The sequence below is a fragment of the Lactuca saligna genome, chromosome 1 (genome assembly GCF_052625555.1).
Source record: "Lactuca saligna cultivar CGN05327 chromosome 1, ASM5262555v1, whole genome shotgun sequence".
NCBI classification, from domain to species: Eukaryota; Viridiplantae; Streptophyta; class Magnoliopsida; order Asterales; family Asteraceae; genus Lactuca; species Lactuca saligna.
In genome coordinates, this window is record NC_136417.1 from 29154482 (window position 1) to 29172324 (window position 17843).

A 17843-nucleotide genomic window follows, 5' to 3' on the forward strand; every position below is an offset into this window, starting at 1 on the left:
TGTTTTAGGGACGTAAAGTGAGGATAACTGGAACGGGTAATCGAGTTTGTTTGGTTTGATAAAGTTAATAAACTTATTTATTGTGGGTTGAAAACCCTATGCACTCACCAGGTTTCCCAACCTTACCCACTCAGTTTATTTATATCACAGGTGTTGATATGAAGTCACATTACATTGAGAGATTAAGGAGATATAAATCACTAGTGATAATGAATGTAAATTCTGTTTATGCTTATGTTTCTGTATTGACGATGACATCCCAAATGTTTTAAAATGAATAAAAATATTTTTCTTCGGAAATGCCCTGATAACGTATTTATCATGTTCTACTGGGAACAAATTCCATACATTTTTATTAAAAAGAGGTACTCTGATTTTTATAAAGCATAAACAAAATCGGTCTTTTCTGGCCTTGAAAATGGGGATGTCACATGGCCCCAAGTTTCCTTCAGCTATATAAAGAACTCCTTAGCCTTCAAAATTTCGTCAATCCCTTCTCATAAGCCAAATGCCAAAATTTTGAGCTCCCCTATCTTCTCTCTTTAAGCCTCCTTGATACTAAGGTTGGGTGTGAACCATCAGAGAAACGAGATTTCTGGTGCTAGCTTTCAATAAATTTCAAGAAGGTTTTTGATTTGATTATCTACTAGCATAATCAAAATGTATGTTTTCTATACCCTTTTATGATTTTCGAAAATCCTTGGGTTCTTGATATTCAAATTGATTATTGTATTTAATAGTGAAAACTTATATCCTTATGGTGTATGCAAACTTAGGGTTTTATTTTTCCGCCCAAAATATGATTTTTGTTATATATAAAACCCATCATTTAGATTTTGGCCTTTTTATGTCAAATATGAGTTGGGGTTTGGGATTGGGTTTGATTGAGTCATAGATCTAGATAATGTTCGAAAATTTAACCATTAAGATCATCTAGATATTCAGATCTGAAGATCCAAGCCCTAGTTATAAGTATTAAGTTCTTAATGAGATAAGGGGTTGGATTTATAGAGGGTGCAACATGTCACGTTTCCCGATTATTTTTTCCTTATTAGGGCGCGACGCGCCTGGTCTGTTGACAGGTGTTTTTTCTTAATGACAAACCTAAACTACTCCTTAAATCCACCTATGTCCATAATGGGACGAACCCTCGACCTCAAAGAGGGAGAGAAACACCTAATATCGCTGGGCTAGAAGCCTTTTGGTTGTTGACTAGTGTTGACATTGACTGTTGATCGTTGACTTTTTCTGATAAGTTTGACTTTTTGGTCAAACTTTGATGGAATTGAGTATTTATCTGAGGTTTTACCTCTAATTATTATTTAGATGGTTCGCATTAACTATTTCGTCTAAAGAGACTGCCTTTGAGATCATGTTGTTGGCTTAGGTGAGTTTCCACACTATATTGTTGTGACAGTGTACATTTTTTGTATGATAGTATATAGGTATAGTTAAGGTACGATTACATTAATGAACTAAGATAGTCTTTGTTATGTATGTGCTTGGTTGATTGTATGATAGCGTTATGTGTTATGTTTGGTTGAAGTATTGTCAATATTAGATGATAATTAAGTGAATGTCATGGGGGTCATATGTAATTTAAACCGGATAGCTTTAGAACCCTAGTATGACCTTATTGCATGGTTCTTGTTTAAAGTATTGCTTTCGGGTAGGATCATATGTTTGATTGTCTATCTTATTGGCTATATATGATTATGCATTCATAAGGCGACCATTAATTATTCGTGATAACTTTGGTGTGGTTATGTAATAGTTAGGAGTTGGTAGTTGTATGTTGGATGGAAGGCGGTAGTTTTGTAAGGTTCGGTAGTCGGTTGTTGTATGAAGGTAGTGTATATATGGTCGATAGGTATGTTGATATAACATGTTGATCATATGGATTTGAATCTAAAGTCGAGAGCCCTTGTTTGTATGCATTTTATATATGGTGGAATATGTGGTATATTGGGGAACTCACTAAGATTTATGTTTATGTTGTTAAGTTAAATGTTTTTCAAGTTGTACGAGATAAAGGCACGATGTGACTGTACATTCAAATCGATGTAACACTGTTGTTCAACTTCCTTTGGTTTTCGTATTTTAACTTTGTTTAAACCTTATACTTTTGAAACAAATGGACAATAATATGTTTACAAGGAATGGCTTTGAGCTTGTGAATGCTTAATCTGATTCTAAATGAAAATTTTTGTTTGAAATTTGAAACGTTACATATAATATTTTTAATTTATTAATTAATATACATTTAAATAAATCTTAAATTAAATATATATTATAGTTAATTGGGTTGATATATTGAAAACAAGTTAATAGTTTTTATTCAAAACAACACATTTAATTAAATTTTTATGCCGCGAAAACCTTATTATAAAATATTATATTTAAGTTCCGTAAGAAAGAGTTACATAGACGTAGCGGGTAATCGAGCAGCAAGTTATACTGCAATGCCTTTTTAAATGACAAAACTAATTTTTTTTAAAATAACATCTATAGATTTTGGAGTCATAATATTACTATTACTATGCATGACCCGTTTGACTCAAATTTAAAAGGGTTCGGAATCTCAATCCAGCTCGTTAATTTTAGGTTGGATTCGAGTTAGACTGAGTGGTTGAACCAGCTTTTTTCGCCTCTAAGTCTATACTTCTAGTCATCTAGATACAATGAATTCTTAAATTCTATAATTTTATCCCACTACTAAGAGCAAACGAAGAAAAAAATGATTATAATCATTTGGCTTTTATTAGATTAAAGTAAGAAAGGCTAAGAATTAAGTATCAAACTAAGTAACTAAGACATTTGTTGATTGTTTTTTATGTAAGTTTGCCTAAAAGTATTAAACCAAATTTTATTGGCAAGAAAAGGTCAAGGACGCAAGGTCCATTTTTCAAAAGGGCAGAAAAGTAAATCAGCAAAGCAATAGTTTTTTTTTCCAAAGATGGTAAGTTAAAGAGAGTGAGTGGGTAGGTGTGGATGGGAAAGGTGGTGTTAACGGAATTAAAAAACAGTGTCCGTCATCAAGCTTTTTGAGTGTCATTGAAATTTCGATTCTTGTTATTCATTTATGTTTTAATTTGGGATTGGTTAAAAGATACTTTATATTTTAATATGTACACTCTAATTAATTTTTTAAATGTTTTTATTGGTTGAAATTGCATTGTTTTTCAAAAAAACTGATTACAAACAATTAAATATTTATTGATTTTTTAAAAAGTGATCAATGATGTGTCTTATTAGTAACAACCTTTAATTTTTGTTATATTTTACTTTGAATGAATTAAAAGAACTTTCCTAAAATGAATGTATACTATAGTCAAAAATGTGTTCTTTAATACTTATAGCTTAACTTATTAATTCAAATAAAAAATATATTATTTTTAAATTCATCGACCCTCGTCACACATTTATAAAGCATATAATGTCATGCCATTGCTGACTAATACTCGTACAATCAATGTTGATACAGAGAGGTCTTATTTTGGGTTTTGAAAGGACATAAAGGTAAACGCAAAAAGCAATAACTTTCCACAAAAAGAGACGTGGGGGTGGGTAGATGTGTAAAGATGCCAACTGGGAAGTAGCGAAGTAGTAAGGTTAGTGGAGCTCGCTAAGAGACGTTACGAGTTTTAGACAATATTTTAAGGGAAAAATACAAATCTAAGCTATTTTTATTAAGGGTTTAGGTCATTTTTGATCATTTAATTTTGGATTTTGTGTTCATTTGGTCACTTAACTTTCTTTAAGTTTAAAAGGTTATCAAACTTTTAACTTTGTGCTCATTTAGTCACTTAACTTTTGTTTTGGTCACTTATTTTTTAGATTTGTGCTCATTTAGTCACCTAACTTTTAAAATTGTGCTCATTTAGTCACTAAACTTTTGAAAAAATTTAAAAGTTTAGTGAGTAAATGAACACAATTTTAAAAGTTAGGTGAGTAAATGTGACCAAACCAAAAGTTGAGTGACTAAATGAGCTCAAAGCCAAAATTTGATTACTTTTTTAAACTTAAAAAGAGTTAAGTGACCAAATAAGCACAAAACGAAAAGTTAAATGACCAAAAATGACCTAAACCCTTTTATTAATTACTTATCAAAAAATAGCCAAAAAATAATACTTAGCCAAATATAGCTCTTAAAATCATAGTCAACTTTTGGTTAACTACGGTCAACGTCGTTGACTACTAATTTTTGCCATAAACTACTGTTTCGTACTAATGGGCTACTGTTTCACGGGCCGTTTACTTTTTTGTGGCCCATTAGCCGAAAGTATAAAATGAAAAAAAAAAATCAAATTAGTTCATTTTTCCAATTGTTTTCTTTGGTTTGACTACTTTTTTCTTTCAATGAAACATCCGAAGAACAATCAACTTTGTCTACTTTCCATCAAAGTTTTAACGTGTTTGTGATTAGGAGTAGGTTTGGTATATATGGTTAAATTTTTTTTGAAAAAAATCAAAAAAAAATATAGAACCGTAGGTTTCATACGAAACCTACGGTATACAAGTGCCAAATGCACAGATTTGTGCAGTGTCGACTTGTACACCTACGGTTTCGTATAAAAAAATAAACTAAAAAAAAATTAAAACCGTAGGTTTTTTCACAAAACAGTAGACGAAACCCCAAAAACAGTAGTTAAAAAAAATAAAAAAAAATAAAAAAAATAAAAAAACATATTTTTCCCCCAAAACCGTAGGCTGCGGTTTAGGATACCGTAGCTTAACCGAGAGGAAACCGTAGGTTTCCCAAAACCTACAGCTTAGTAGCTTTCAAATGAAATTCTTTTTTTAATATAAAACACGAAACAATAGACGATTTTAGAAACCTACGGTTTCGTCGGCTATATTTGGACATTTACTAATTTTTGGCTAAAAATTGATAATTACTTTCTTAATTTGGTTAGATTAGTAATTACCCCATATTTTTAAGGTTAAAGGTAATGGTAACACTCTTAGCATATTACCACATAGGATTTTTAGGTTTTTTTTCATAACACCTAGACTTAGCATGTCTAGCACAAAAATGGTAAGGAGTAGAAGTGTGACAATTTAATAGGTTTAATTGTGGAGAAAAAAAATATATATATATAAAAAAAATACAAATCAATCAATCACATCACACCTTCATATTTTCTCTCTCCTCTTCTCTTTTCGCTACACCCATGACATCTCTTTCTTAGCACTCTCCTTGACTTAAGGTAGGGAGTGGTGTAGCACCTTTAGCACTTTCCCTAACACCTTCCTTAACACTTTCACTCCCTTTAGCCTAAGAATAAGATGTTAAGCTGGTAGCAGCATGTTAAGAGTGTTTTGGATTAGCTATGCTATTTATTATATTATTTTTTTCTCCTAAAATCAAATGCTACCACTGTTTTATCTTTTTGTGCTAGACATACTAAGATTATGTAACGTAAAAAAAATTCTAGATTGCAACATATTAAGAGTGTTATCACCCTCTCTATCTTAATACAGTGGAAGTAGTACTACGGTTTGTAAAGTGTTTATGTTTCTTAAATTTAAATGCAATCTTTTTCTATTAAGGTATCAGAGTACTCATTATTGATCAAAAATATGTTAAACATAAATATGGTGGATGTCATTCAATCACTAAAAGTTAATATACGCATAGGTCAACATCATTATATTCATCTTATTTTTTATTATTTAAATGAAAAAAATATTTCTTAATTATTTAAAATGTAGAGAGAAATAGTGAGAGAAAGAGAAAATAATTAATTAGACGGTGTCCATTGTCCTTCCCACCACAAATGAGCACGGCCACTAAAGCTAGAGGGAGTCGGCCGCTACGAACACTCGCTAAGCACGCTGCACATGTTGTGCGATAGGAGGTTCGCTACAGGTGAGTTGCCAGCAGTGTGTGTGTGTGTATATATATATATATATATATATATAGAGAGAGAGAGAGAGAGAGAGAATTTGCATTGATTGGTGCTTCTTGCTTTGACCGTATTCCACTTCACATTTGACAAATTCATAAAAAGATAAAAATAAAAATTCCCTCCATTTTTGACAGTCAGGATGCGTGAAGGTTCCATTTTATTGCAAAATTTGATGTGTTCCTTACCGGAGAATAGGGAAGAGAAACGGGGAAGAAGATAAAAAAAAAAAAAAAAAAAAAGTTATTAGTCTCCAAATTTTCAGCAACTTGGTATTTTTTTTTGTCTCAAAATTTAAACATCTTGGTACTTTTTGTTTAAAAGAGAAACTTTTTTATTTAGTATTATGTTTTAAATTAGCGTAACCTTTTTTATTTAAATATTAAGTGTTAGACTTTAAAAAAAAACATAATTTATGTAATGTTAAATGTTGACAAAATTGCAAGAATGATCCCTGTGGTATATCCAAAATTGCTACTTTGGGCCAAACAGGTTTGGACTAGCAGTAATAGTCCAAAAGTTTTCATTTTGCTGCGGTTTTGGTCCAAAACAGTCTAAAATTTTTAAAAATGACGGATTTACCCTTTTCCATTTGTTTTTTGCTTTTCTTTTTATTATTTAATTATTCGATAAATAAAAAAAATAAAAAATAAATCAAATAAAATAAAATCTCTCTCTCTGTCTCTCTGTCTCTCTCTCTCTCTCTCTCTCTCTCTCTCTCTCTCTCTCCATTTGGGTTTATCTATCAAGAACATCTTCATAATCTTAAGAACACTCAAGAACATCTTAATGAACACTCAAGAACATCTTCTAACACTGCCACCGGCCGACCACCGTTTGCCACCACAATAGCCTGCCACCACCGCTGTATGTCAGCTCCATCTCCACTTAAATTATTTCTACCACTTCATATCCATCTAAAAAACATCCTAAAAACAAAAACCATACACAAAAACAAAACAAATACACTCATAAAAAACCATACACAAACACACTCATAACCCTACACCACCCAATGTCACCTTCAATCACCCAAGACCTCCCTTATCCCTCCATTACCACCATCCCTAACAACTAGAAATGTAAAAAAAAAAAAAAAAAAAAAAAAAAAAAAAAAAAAAGAGAGAGAGAGAGAGAGAGAGATAAAATAAGGGGTTGCCATCGATTCAGAAAGTAGAAAAATGAGAGCTATCATCGAGTATAGAAGAAGGAGAAAGAGGGTACTACTTTGGGTGAGTGTGTTTGTCAAATGGATTCTGAGAATCGAAGGGGGAGGGTTCTGATTTCTAATTTGATACTACTGTTCAGTTCATTGGCGAAGAAAGAAAGTTTTCGACCACCACCTATGCAACCCCTCTCTGCCTCCCTTTCGGTCGTGTAGCACCAGCAAACACCTATCCCTTCACCTACCATCACATCGTTCGTAAGCACCTCCTCCAAACATTATTCCTCCGCTACCTAATCTATTCTGATTCTTCATAAGTTGTTGTTATAGATAGGTGATTCGAGGATCTTCACAAATTAGGGTTTCAACCGCCACCCTTCTAGTTTCTAGGGTTTTAGACGTCGTTTAGGGTTTTAGAAGAAAATCTCACAACGAACATATTTGGGTAACACCTTACATCGATGCTGGAAGTCAATCTTTGTCACCGCTTCTTTTTTTGCCCTTCCTCGATCTGTTGATACTCTCTGTTTCCTTCTTCTTTGAGCTTCATCTCCATTCTCAATGCTCGATTTTTCCGGCGATGTTGGGCTGATTACCACCAGTGGTGGTCGACGTATTTGAGAAGGAGCGAGGTGGTGCAAAAGTCACCAACATTTGTGTTTAGTGGATGTGGAATGGTGCCACTGATCGAAGATGGTGATGAGAGAGAGAGAGAGAGAGAGAGAGAGAGGAGAGAGAGAGAGAGATTTTATTTTATTTGATTTATTTTTATTTTTTTTATTTATCGAATAATTAAATAATAAAAAGAAAAGCAAAAAACAAATGGAAAAGCGCAAATCCGTCATTTTTAAAAATTTTAGACTGTTTTGGACCAAAACCGCAGCAAAATGAAAACTTTTGGACTATTGCTGCTAGTCCACACCTGTTTGGCCCAAAGTAGTAATTTTGGATATACCACAGGGACCATTCTTGCAATTTTATCTTAAATGTTTGTGTATTATAAAATATATAATTTAATTAAATTTGAAAAAGAAAATCAAATAAAAAAATAAAGTGTTAGGAGTGTTATCATACCTTATGAAATGCTAAGAATTTGATGCTAAGATAAAAAAAAAATGATAAGGTACTCAGAAAAAGTGACATGACAAGGTGTTAATAGTATTACTACTCCCTCTGATCTAAAAACTATTAGCTACCGCTAACAACTGGGTGGTGTTCACGTTAGTAGTTTGGTGCTAAGTGGACAATAACACTCTCCATGAAGAATGCTCGAGATAGTCTTATATGTAGTTCTGACCCAAATAAGAGAACATGCAAAAGAGGACCGACAGTCATATTTTGAAGGCCTATACAATGTCGTTTAGCCCTAAATCTAGTACATATATAATTGTCTATTTGTCAATTTACAACTTAAAATTTTAAAATTTGCAACTTCCAAATTATATATATATAATAGAATTCAGAAATAGTTCAAAAGATGAGCAGACGATCAATATTTAATAGAATACTAAAACAATCCAAAAGATCAGTAGGGATGATTAGAAACCAGAACCAGACGAAATTAAGAATCGTATTAGTTTATACGGTTTGTTATCGGGTTTTGTTTTTGCATGTATTCGGTATTATCGAGTACGATTCCATGGATTTTCCCAAAAATACCATCTTAGTGACGAGAATTGTATTGGGCATATAGCATGTGTTTTGTTTTCTCTTGCTTTCTCATCAATACCATATAAGAACTAACAATCCTAACTTAAGATAATCATTACCTTACATTAAATGTATGTGAAGTAGTTATTTTTTCTGGTTATGCTTATTCGACAAGCTATGTGAAGTGCTTAAGAAAAACATAATCATCACCAAATCGAAGTCGTAATTTGAATTGTTAATACATCGTTGCTACCAGATAAAAGATTTATTGCCGATCATATACTGTAGGAATAACAAAATATTCCAGACATGTTGTGGCTTCAAGTGGTTCAGATTCTAACAAAAACACAGAAGTTGAATACCAACTTTTTCTGTTTAAAGGTTGTTTATATATCTATCTTCTACATACGCATTGTAATATTGTATTCAACCATATGAAAATGGATTCATATTCTTTTGTAGCGGACCTAAATCGGAAAAAGAACAAAAGAAATATCTATTTAAATTTTAACCTAAAATTTATTTTCAATTTTTAGTTGGGATTTCCTAAATGAGAAACAGATGTCGAAAAATTAAATACGCCCACCGTGGGGCTCGAACCCACGACCACAAGGTTAAGAGCCTTGCGCTCTACCAACTGAGCTAGACGGGCTATTTGTTACGTTTCTACCCAATTTATTAATGTATTCAAAATAGTACCACTAAGCTAAAAAGAAAATTAAAACAGTTCACAAAAAATTTAATCGCCCACCGTGGGGCTCGAACCCACGACCACAAGGTTAAGAGCCTTGCGCTCTACCAACTGAGCTAGACGGGCTACATGTTTCCAAATTGAGCTAAGCTATTCAACTAGGATTATTCCAAGTATTTGTTAGTTGCGCACGAGTACTCTGTATCGTATATTGATTACAACAAAACTAAGTAAATGCTTTACTTGTACCATAATTTTTAAAAATACTAAAATTAAAAATCCATATAATAAATTATCTCAATACTCAAAAGGCACAACAACCAATTAACCACACAATGTAATCCAAATCACTAACATCAAGTTTCATGACAACATAATAATGTCTAACAACCCAAGTAACCTCTTCATGATGGCCTACGACAAATCTCGCTGCAATGAACTTCCACCTGTTTAAACGAAACAAATTAGAAAAAGAAAAAAGAGCATAACCATAAACCAAATATTAGTGCACCAAATAAGAAATAAAATCTAAGTGCGTTGAAATGCCTTCTCTACAATAAGTGAAATTTATCATATTTTTCAAATGAAATTTATTTTATTTACCTCAGCATTATCGTACTCAAAGCGAACAAGAAATACACATGTGCAGTTATCTGTATCATGCAGCTGTCTTTCAACACGTAGGAGTTGTGCATCGGAATAAAGTGCATGATCTTCATTTGCCTGTAAATCAACATCAACAAATAATATGTTATGAACTGGATTCTAAGACCAGATTCAATAACATAAAACAATCAAGGATTCTAATATTGATTGAAAAACACTCGATAATACCAAATGATTACAAGAATGAAGATAGTTTAGCTGATTCGAGATAGCCAATCTCCCAGAGGAATAAATTCAGATTTCACAAAAAGATTGATATCCCACTCCCTGCCCACTACCCTCTTCTTATACTATCTGTCATAACAAATTAACTAATATAAAATGCCTAAAATGCCCCTGCACTAATAAGATTATCTTTATTTAATGATTTTCCCATATTGCCCTTATCTAACATATGGGACCGAAGTTGATGCATAACAATATTGATACGAACCCATCCCATACTAGGCCCGTATAATGCCCCTGCACTAATAAGATTATCTTTATTTAATGATTTTCCCATATTGCCCTTATCTAACATATGGGACCGAAGTTGATGCATAACAATATTGATACGAACCCATCCCATAAGCCCAAGTGTAGAACTCACTCCCAAAAGCCAGCTTGTAGGAGGAGGGGACACTTAGACTTATAAGCCACCAACTTATAGTACTTTCGGCCGATGTGGGATCATAACATAATAATTATTAATTAATAATGATCATATTGTATTGGTATAAAACTATGAAAATAAGTTAATGTACTTTTTAGCAACCATCTTGCACATTTCTACTAATAAACAATACTATTAAGGAAAAGAGATATGTAAAGCATACTCTGAAGCATAGCAAAAGATCACCAACTTTGACTTTGTGACATTCTGAAGGCACCAAGGGTATTGACCTCTCACGAAGTCCCTTTCTTACATTCACCCACTCATCTTGATCATGACTAAAACCAGAAAATCTCACACGAACTTCCTGCACATTTCAAAGAAACGCTTAAATAAAGACAAGATTGCCCCTGATTCATGATTACACAATTGTGAGGTCTTACAAGCTCGCCATGGTAAAGAACTCTGAAATTAGTGAAAGCAGCAACATCATACCTGAAAAGTTAGTCAGGAAATTAGAAAAAGAATATATCAGAATCATTAAATATATTTACAGTTACTCACCAAGCACAATCCTTTGCTGACAAGGCTTCAAAAATCAAATCTGAAAGTTCTGCAACTCTTTGAGCTGTAGAAGAATCATAAGAATGAAGCATAATTCTTTTCCAGAAGCAAAAAAAAAAGCATACATATTAAAGAAATCTGTAACAGTTGATTAATAGATGTTTTCATTTTTAGTTTCATGTTCGATGAGAAAGAGAGAGATGAAATGAACCTTTGGGTGTTTTAGGTTTTTCAGATGCAGCCCATGCTTTTGACAAGGCCACAAGATTTTTTAGAGCATTTGGAGAAGAGTTTATGATTGCAGACTGTTTTGGCACTTCATTTGAATGAGCCACTGGAGTTTTACTCTTAACAGCTGAAAACAATTGTCTATCAAGGAACCAGGTGTGTACCTATGCAAGGAAGACAAAAACATGGTCATTTGTGTGTGTGTGTGTGTAGGGAGTAGATAAAAAGGATTGGATAAGTAAAAGAATGTGTAAAACTAACTTGGTCCCATGTTATGCTAGATTTTCCATCTCTATTACCCGAGCAACTGTGTGAGAGAGAGAAAAGGTTAGAAGTTAGAACAAGAACAATCTATGCAAAGTTTCAACAGAAATTTTACCTGAATTTGGTTGCAAGTTCTTCACAGAACTCCTGTTGTTGTAGTTCTTTACCCCTTTTCCTGTATAAGTTTTCCATTTCCAGGATCTGTCAAATGGAGAGAGAAATGAGAATGTAATATCTTATATAAAGTGTAAATAATATGTTCACATCCCACATTTGCATCGACTTCTATCAGGTGGATGTGGAGATGTATTCCTCTTTTATTGGATGTGTCATGTGAGTTCAAAAACTTTTTCATTCTCGAATATTTTCGCCTCTTACCATGTTAGAATGAGATGAATGCTATAATACTACTAATACTGATAAACATTTACCAATAATGATAATGTATATTATGATTAATAAGCCACCAAAAAAGGACCTATGTTAAGAAATAACTGTAGCATACAAACCCAAATAACCATTCAAATTCACATCCTAGGTGTTATATATGATTATATGAATTAGATTTAAGGCAAGCATTTGTGAAGTTTTGGTGATCCCTAATTGCAGAAACCTTCACAAATCACAATGGGGGTATAAAGACCTTGAGAAAAGAAAAAACAAAACAAAACGGATTATGTTACAAAATTAAGGCCACGGGTCTCTATAGAGTTTAATAAGGTGAATTTTTTCAGAGTTTTGGAATGCATAACAATTTTACTGTTTGCTGAAAGTCTACTTGAAATCGAAAGTCTTTTTCTTTGGGCACCGAGGAGTGATCTTTCTCACTAAAAGGTGATTTCAATAGTCATTTCATATCATTTATTAAACTATATGTGATATGTTCTAAGCTGTGAAATCTTAAGTTTGATCCACGAAGACACGGCTTGATACTGGAATTACCCTTATGTTCATGTCAAAGTGATTTTGTTGCAAATTACAAATCGGCATCAAAACAATAACTTCCCACAATCATTCAGAAAAAAAAAAAAGTTAAAACAAAAACCCCTGCCTCGACTAAAGCATGAACGATCAAAATTTAACATTTTTTTATCAAACAGGTAAAGCATATAGTGTACTACATCCACAACAATTGACATAAACTCTGAACAGTCGTAGAAATTTTCGACGAATACATCGCATTTCTGAAAAGGTTTTCCCAATAAATTAGCTATATGATTTATCCAAACTTTTGTATACGAGAGCTAATACTTTCTATTAGCAACATGCAGACAGCGCGCACTGACACATAAGTAGACATGGATTTTTAAGAAGAGGCGATACCTCGGAGAGTGTAAATTCAGAAACATTCTCTGTTTCTGTGGTGTCCATCGGTTCACTTGTCATCGTTGATCGGTTCGGTGTCCGGTAGTGGCGGAATTTAAAGGTCAACAACGATGTTGATGAGTAATTTATGAATTGAAGGCGGATGATATGTATTTAACAGTAGCAGTCATTCGGCAGCTTTTGTCTCCGTCGTCTTCGTTGATCATCACTGCAACTGACCTTAATTTGAGTTAAAACATCTCTACGGATTTGAGCTAGGGTTCCTGATTCTCCGATGAACCCCTACAGTGGGACAGTGTAGCTTCGATCACCGCGCTCCTGCTCATACATCGACACTTTCAGCGTTGGTGGTGTTTGGTGTAACGCTATCAATCACTTTTACATTTTCAGTTTTACTAAATTAACCAATTTTTTATTTAATGTTGATAAAAAAATATAATTTAAATTGTAAAATATTAAGGAAACAGAATATTGTAATGACTTCCAGCTGGGAAGAGGTACCGAGTTTAATATTCACGTGGGATCAGAAGTCGGGAGTTGAATTCCTGTAAAACTCAATTTAAGTGTCTCTTAAACTTGTGCCACATGTGGGGAAATTTTCCCTCATCCACGAAATAGATGATTTAGGTAGGAGTCTAAGGGTGTTTTAGGAACAATAGATCATTTCACCTAACCATAGTGAGTTTCCAAATCTAAGACAGCCATGTGATACCCATAACGAGTTCTCAAGTCTAAGACTAAGGTTGTGGCATCTTCATTCTTGAGTGCCCTTGACAAACATGGCTCCAATTGTTAGGGAATTTCGAATTGGATTATAGGAAATTTGGATCACAAACAGGAATCGTGTGATACACTTTCTTTGTTTGATATTTCGTCCCTAATTACATTGGGTATCACAAAATCCAAACTAGGATAATTCCTGAAGAAACGATTCTGATTTTAGGCAAAAAAAAACACAGAATTAATTTTGAGAGAGAATGAAGAAGAAGGCGTTTTTTCAGTTTTCTGTGTTTCAACGAAGTCGTTGTATTTCCCGGATTTATCCACTCAACGGATAAATGAGAACAATTAACATCTTCTAGAAAGGACATATTAGTCCTTGAATTTGCATCTCTAAAGAATGATAGATTAGTCCTTGACACAGTAGATAAGGGTTCGGTACTAACAATGTTTAGTAAATACAAGTGTGCACTCTCACACCTCCTAACTTGTATTATAACTAAAACACTATTCTTAAAACACTTGTTAAATCCATTACACTAAAATATATTTTGTGATTAAATCACCAACACCAATTGCACAAAATTTCAAGCTCGGCATCTCCCAACGACAACCGACTAAGATATAGAAAGAGATTTTAGTTTTTTACCTCATTTCCAATAAAAACTAGTTGTTTTAAACCAAAAAATTGAGGAAAAATTAGAAATTTTACATATTTTTAACTGATATAAATAATAACATCGACATTCATATCTTACCATATTCTAACATTCACAATTCGAATTACTTTCCTTAAACCCTCCATACTTAATCTTAAAAACGTCTTCTCTAAGCAATCAAAAAACTACAAAATACTTGTTCTCTAAACCCTTCATCACCGTTGTGATACAAACCTCAAATGGATCGTCCGATCTGTTCAGCAGCAATGTTTCATTGTGCGGAAATGATCCATTTTATAATCGATATGGATGAAACCAATTTCAATCCTAATCTCAATCTCATTTCTAATCCAAATCCCAAATCCAATCCATACCCCAATCCAATTTTAATCCATTTGGACAATTCAAAGAACTCAATTCCAATTCTAACCCTAACCTTAAATCGATTCATCAACTAATTATGATGGTGTATCCATTCCTCAACACAACCCAATCAAAAAACGGAAGGCCCTAAATATACCATCGACCCAAAAAAGAAGAGAGGACACTGGCACAATCATGGTTTGATATTTTAGAAGACTTGCGGCTGGTGACAATCAAAGTGGAATAATTTTTTATAAGAAAGTATGGAAATGTTTTCTTGCCCAAATGAAGAAAGACAACAACCAAACAAAACATCAAATCTAATCAAAATTGAGGAACACCAACAAAAGTGTAATGGAGGTCAATGATTTGTTCATCAACTTGAACCGACAACAGTTAAGAGGTACAAATGGTAACCAAAGCTCAAGAACTTTTTTGGAAAGAGTTGAAGGGTATTTTCAACCTTTTGAGTTTTGGGATGTTATGAGGGATTCATAAAAATGGTTTCAAGTAAATACATTGGAAGATAGCACTACGAAATGGTTTTAAAAGAACCAAAACCTCTTAAACCACCCATACTCGATCATAAAAAGGCAATGTCGGGTTCGATCTCAACCTAGACAAACAAAGTGAGGTTCCAAGGCCTAGTCGTCCCATAGAAAGAGATCAAGCAAAAAAGGTGTCTGGTGTGGTTCAAGTCAATGAGATGATATGAAACCGAAGATCGACGGGTTAAATAGGAATATCGAAAAATTGTTGAAGGTTGCACAAGAAAAAGAAAAAAGTCATGACAATAAACTCATAACAGAAGATGTTTCTCACTTAATTGAGAATGAATGTCTAATTGCGAGGAAGGTGAATGCAAAACTTACAAATAAATATAATCTCGAAGACATGTGGGCTTTAGGTCATGTTTTAAGTATTTCCTTATGTTGTTCCTATGTTTTAAATTGTGTGTTATAGGTTATGTTTCATGTGGTGTAACTTTCCATTCAATTAATGAAATGTTAGCTTTTATAAAATTTATTTGTTTAAATAAAAAATGGTCCAAAATGACAAGTTGAGCATGTTTTGTGACAAAATCAACATGACAACGTAACACTCGCATATTCAGGCTAAAGATTTAAGATATAATAGATAATCTTAGTTAAAGATGTAGTGGTCGTAATGACTATCTCTGTAACGCTCCGATTCTCAGGTATTGATGTATGTATGAATCTTTTTGGGTGTTTGGGTCTACTCGACGAGTTGGCTGCCCTAATCGTCGAGTAGTAGCCGGTTGGTCTGCGTGTTTTACAGTTTTAGTTATTTACTCGCCGAGTCCAAGAGCATAATCGACGAGTAGGAGCAGGCAGATGAACCCTAGATTTCGGGGCATTTCACCCTATTTAAAGGATAATTGTCCTCCTCCAGCCTCCCCACTGATTCTTGTCCCTCTCAAACCCTAAATCGAGTGTGTGTTCTTTTGGTGTGATCAAGCTTGGAGGGGGAGTTTTTGGAGGAGGAAACACTTGGGGAAATCAGGCAAGTAGAAGCAAGAACTCGTGGAATTCAAGATCTACATCAGTGGACATTCTCTTGAAGGTATTAGACTGTTTTCCTTGGCTCATGTTCATCAAAAATCTCTTTTGGATGAGTTTTAAGAAAGGGTTTTTATGTTTCAGATAAGATTTGAAGTTGTAACTTTAGATCTGGACTCCCTTTGACCTCCACATCGATAAAGTTATCAGCCTTGCCTAGTATGAGCCTTCCTTCAAGTGTAAGACTTCATTATAAGCTTAGTTTTGTCATTTAAGGGCCTTAAAGCCTTGCATGCACGTAAAGTTTGCAACTTTACGTGATAATCATGCCTAAGGAGGTTGGATCTGCAATCTGGGACCTTTACATGGCTTAAAATGCGTTTGTATGGATGAAGAATTGAAGGGACTCGGCGAGGCGCATAGTCTACTCGGCAAGTCATATGAAGATGGTCCTGAACTCGACGAGTTTGATGAACAACTCGGCGAGTCTGATGAAGATTGTCGAAAACTCGACGAGTCAGTATAGTGACTTGGCGAGTCGGTTAGGGTTCTTCTCAACCATTGGGTACGTATGAACTTGTCGAGTTGCAAGGGGGAAAACTCGACGAGTGACCATAGGACTTCGACCACGAACCTTAGGAACTCGACGAGTCACTCTGGCGACTTGGCGAGCGAACGAATATTGGAGGAACTCGACGAGTAGATGAGGGTACTCGCCGAGTTGGGGTCAACATAAACTGTTAACCTTGATTGTTGACTTTGATTGACCGGTTGACTTCTGGAGGACATTTTGGAAAGGCTGGAAATTTACAAGTATGGTTTACAATGAATATAGGTGGTGGAGTTCGTAGCAGTGATCCGAGAATTTGGGCTTATTTTACGAGTCGACAGTTGCAAGGTGAGTTACCTCACTATACTAAGGGATCTAAGGCACCAAGGCCGACCCATTGGATATGTTATTATAGCAGTGTTAGTATGTTGAGTATGAAGTTAGTTTTACATGCTAGTGGTTATGCCAGTTAGGTAGATATGTAGGACTACCTGTGTTGTTATATGATTATCTGCATGCTCAATGATTATGATATATGTTGATATGTTATGTGGGATGGGTTGAGGTGAGACTGCTTCGAGCGGTAACCAAAAAACCCGGGAGCATTCCAGTTACGGGCTAAGGGAGACTCGTATTGTGGGCTCGATGGCAAGCCAGATGTGAGATGTGTGCCCGCAAGGCAATCCAAACTCACACTGTGGACCCAGAGGGTAATCCAATCTGTAAAGTTGTGGACCTGTTGCATGTTGTTTAGTTTGTTATGCTATGATATTGTTGACAGGGCTATATGGATTGTATGTGTATCAGTATTTTGGGGGAACACACTAAGATTTCGGGCTTATAGTTTCAGTTTATTGTTTCAGGTACATATGGGGATCGCGCGCAAGGCAAAAGCATGATCGTATAGCTCCTCCTGTTTTGTTTATGGTTTTGGGAAAACTTTGATAATGAACTATTTTGAAAACAAGAATGTAAT

The 17843-nt window shown here is 34.2% G+C and overlaps 1 protein-coding gene and 2 non-coding genes across 3 annotated transcripts; all 3 read right to left on the reverse strand.

Moving 5' to 3' along the window:
- Positions 1 to 9303: 9303 nt before the first annotated feature.
- TRNAK-CUU (transfer RNA lysine (anticodon CUU)) lies at positions 9304 to 9376 on the reverse strand. Its single transcript has one exon. It is a non-coding gene; the product is annotated as a tRNA-Lys (tRNA).
- Positions 9377 to 9468: 92 nt separating this feature from the next.
- On the reverse strand, positions 9469 to 9541 carry TRNAK-CUU (transfer RNA lysine (anticodon CUU)). The gene has a single exon. It is a non-coding gene; the product is annotated as a tRNA-Lys (tRNA).
- Positions 9542 to 9669: 128 nt separating this feature from the next.
- On the reverse strand, positions 9670 to 13438 carry SHH1 (SAWADEE HOMEODOMAIN protein). The gene is made up of 9 exons (XM_078978735.1): positions 13053 to 13438; positions 11845 to 11930; positions 11727 to 11772; positions 11449 to 11629; positions 11238 to 11301; positions 11117 to 11168; positions 10897 to 11040; positions 10019 to 10138; positions 9670 to 9861 (listed from the first exon to the last, which is right to left on the reverse strand). Exons 1-9 carry the CDS (start codon positions 13113 to 13115, stop codon positions 9820 to 9822), a joined length of 798 nt encoding a protein of 265 aa, XP_078834861.1. The 5' UTR covers positions 13116 to 13438; the 3' UTR covers positions 9670 to 9819.
- Between the last annotated feature and the right edge of the window lie 4405 nt (positions 13439 to 17843).

Bases quoted from the DNA above. Each gene is read 5' to 3' on its own strand.
- SHH1 (XM_078978735.1), bottom strand. From the start codon at position 13,115: ATGACAAGTGAACCGATGGACACCACAGAAACAGAGAATGTTTCTGAA. The intron at 11,931-13,052 runs GTATCGCCTCTT...TCCATTTGACAG, and splicing joins CTGAATTTACACTCTCCGAG to ATCCTGGAAATGGAAAACTT. The intron at 11,041-11,116 runs GTAAGACCTCAC...TGAAATGTGCAG, and splicing joins TTCTTTACCATGGCGAGCTT to GAAGTTCGTGTGAGATTTTC.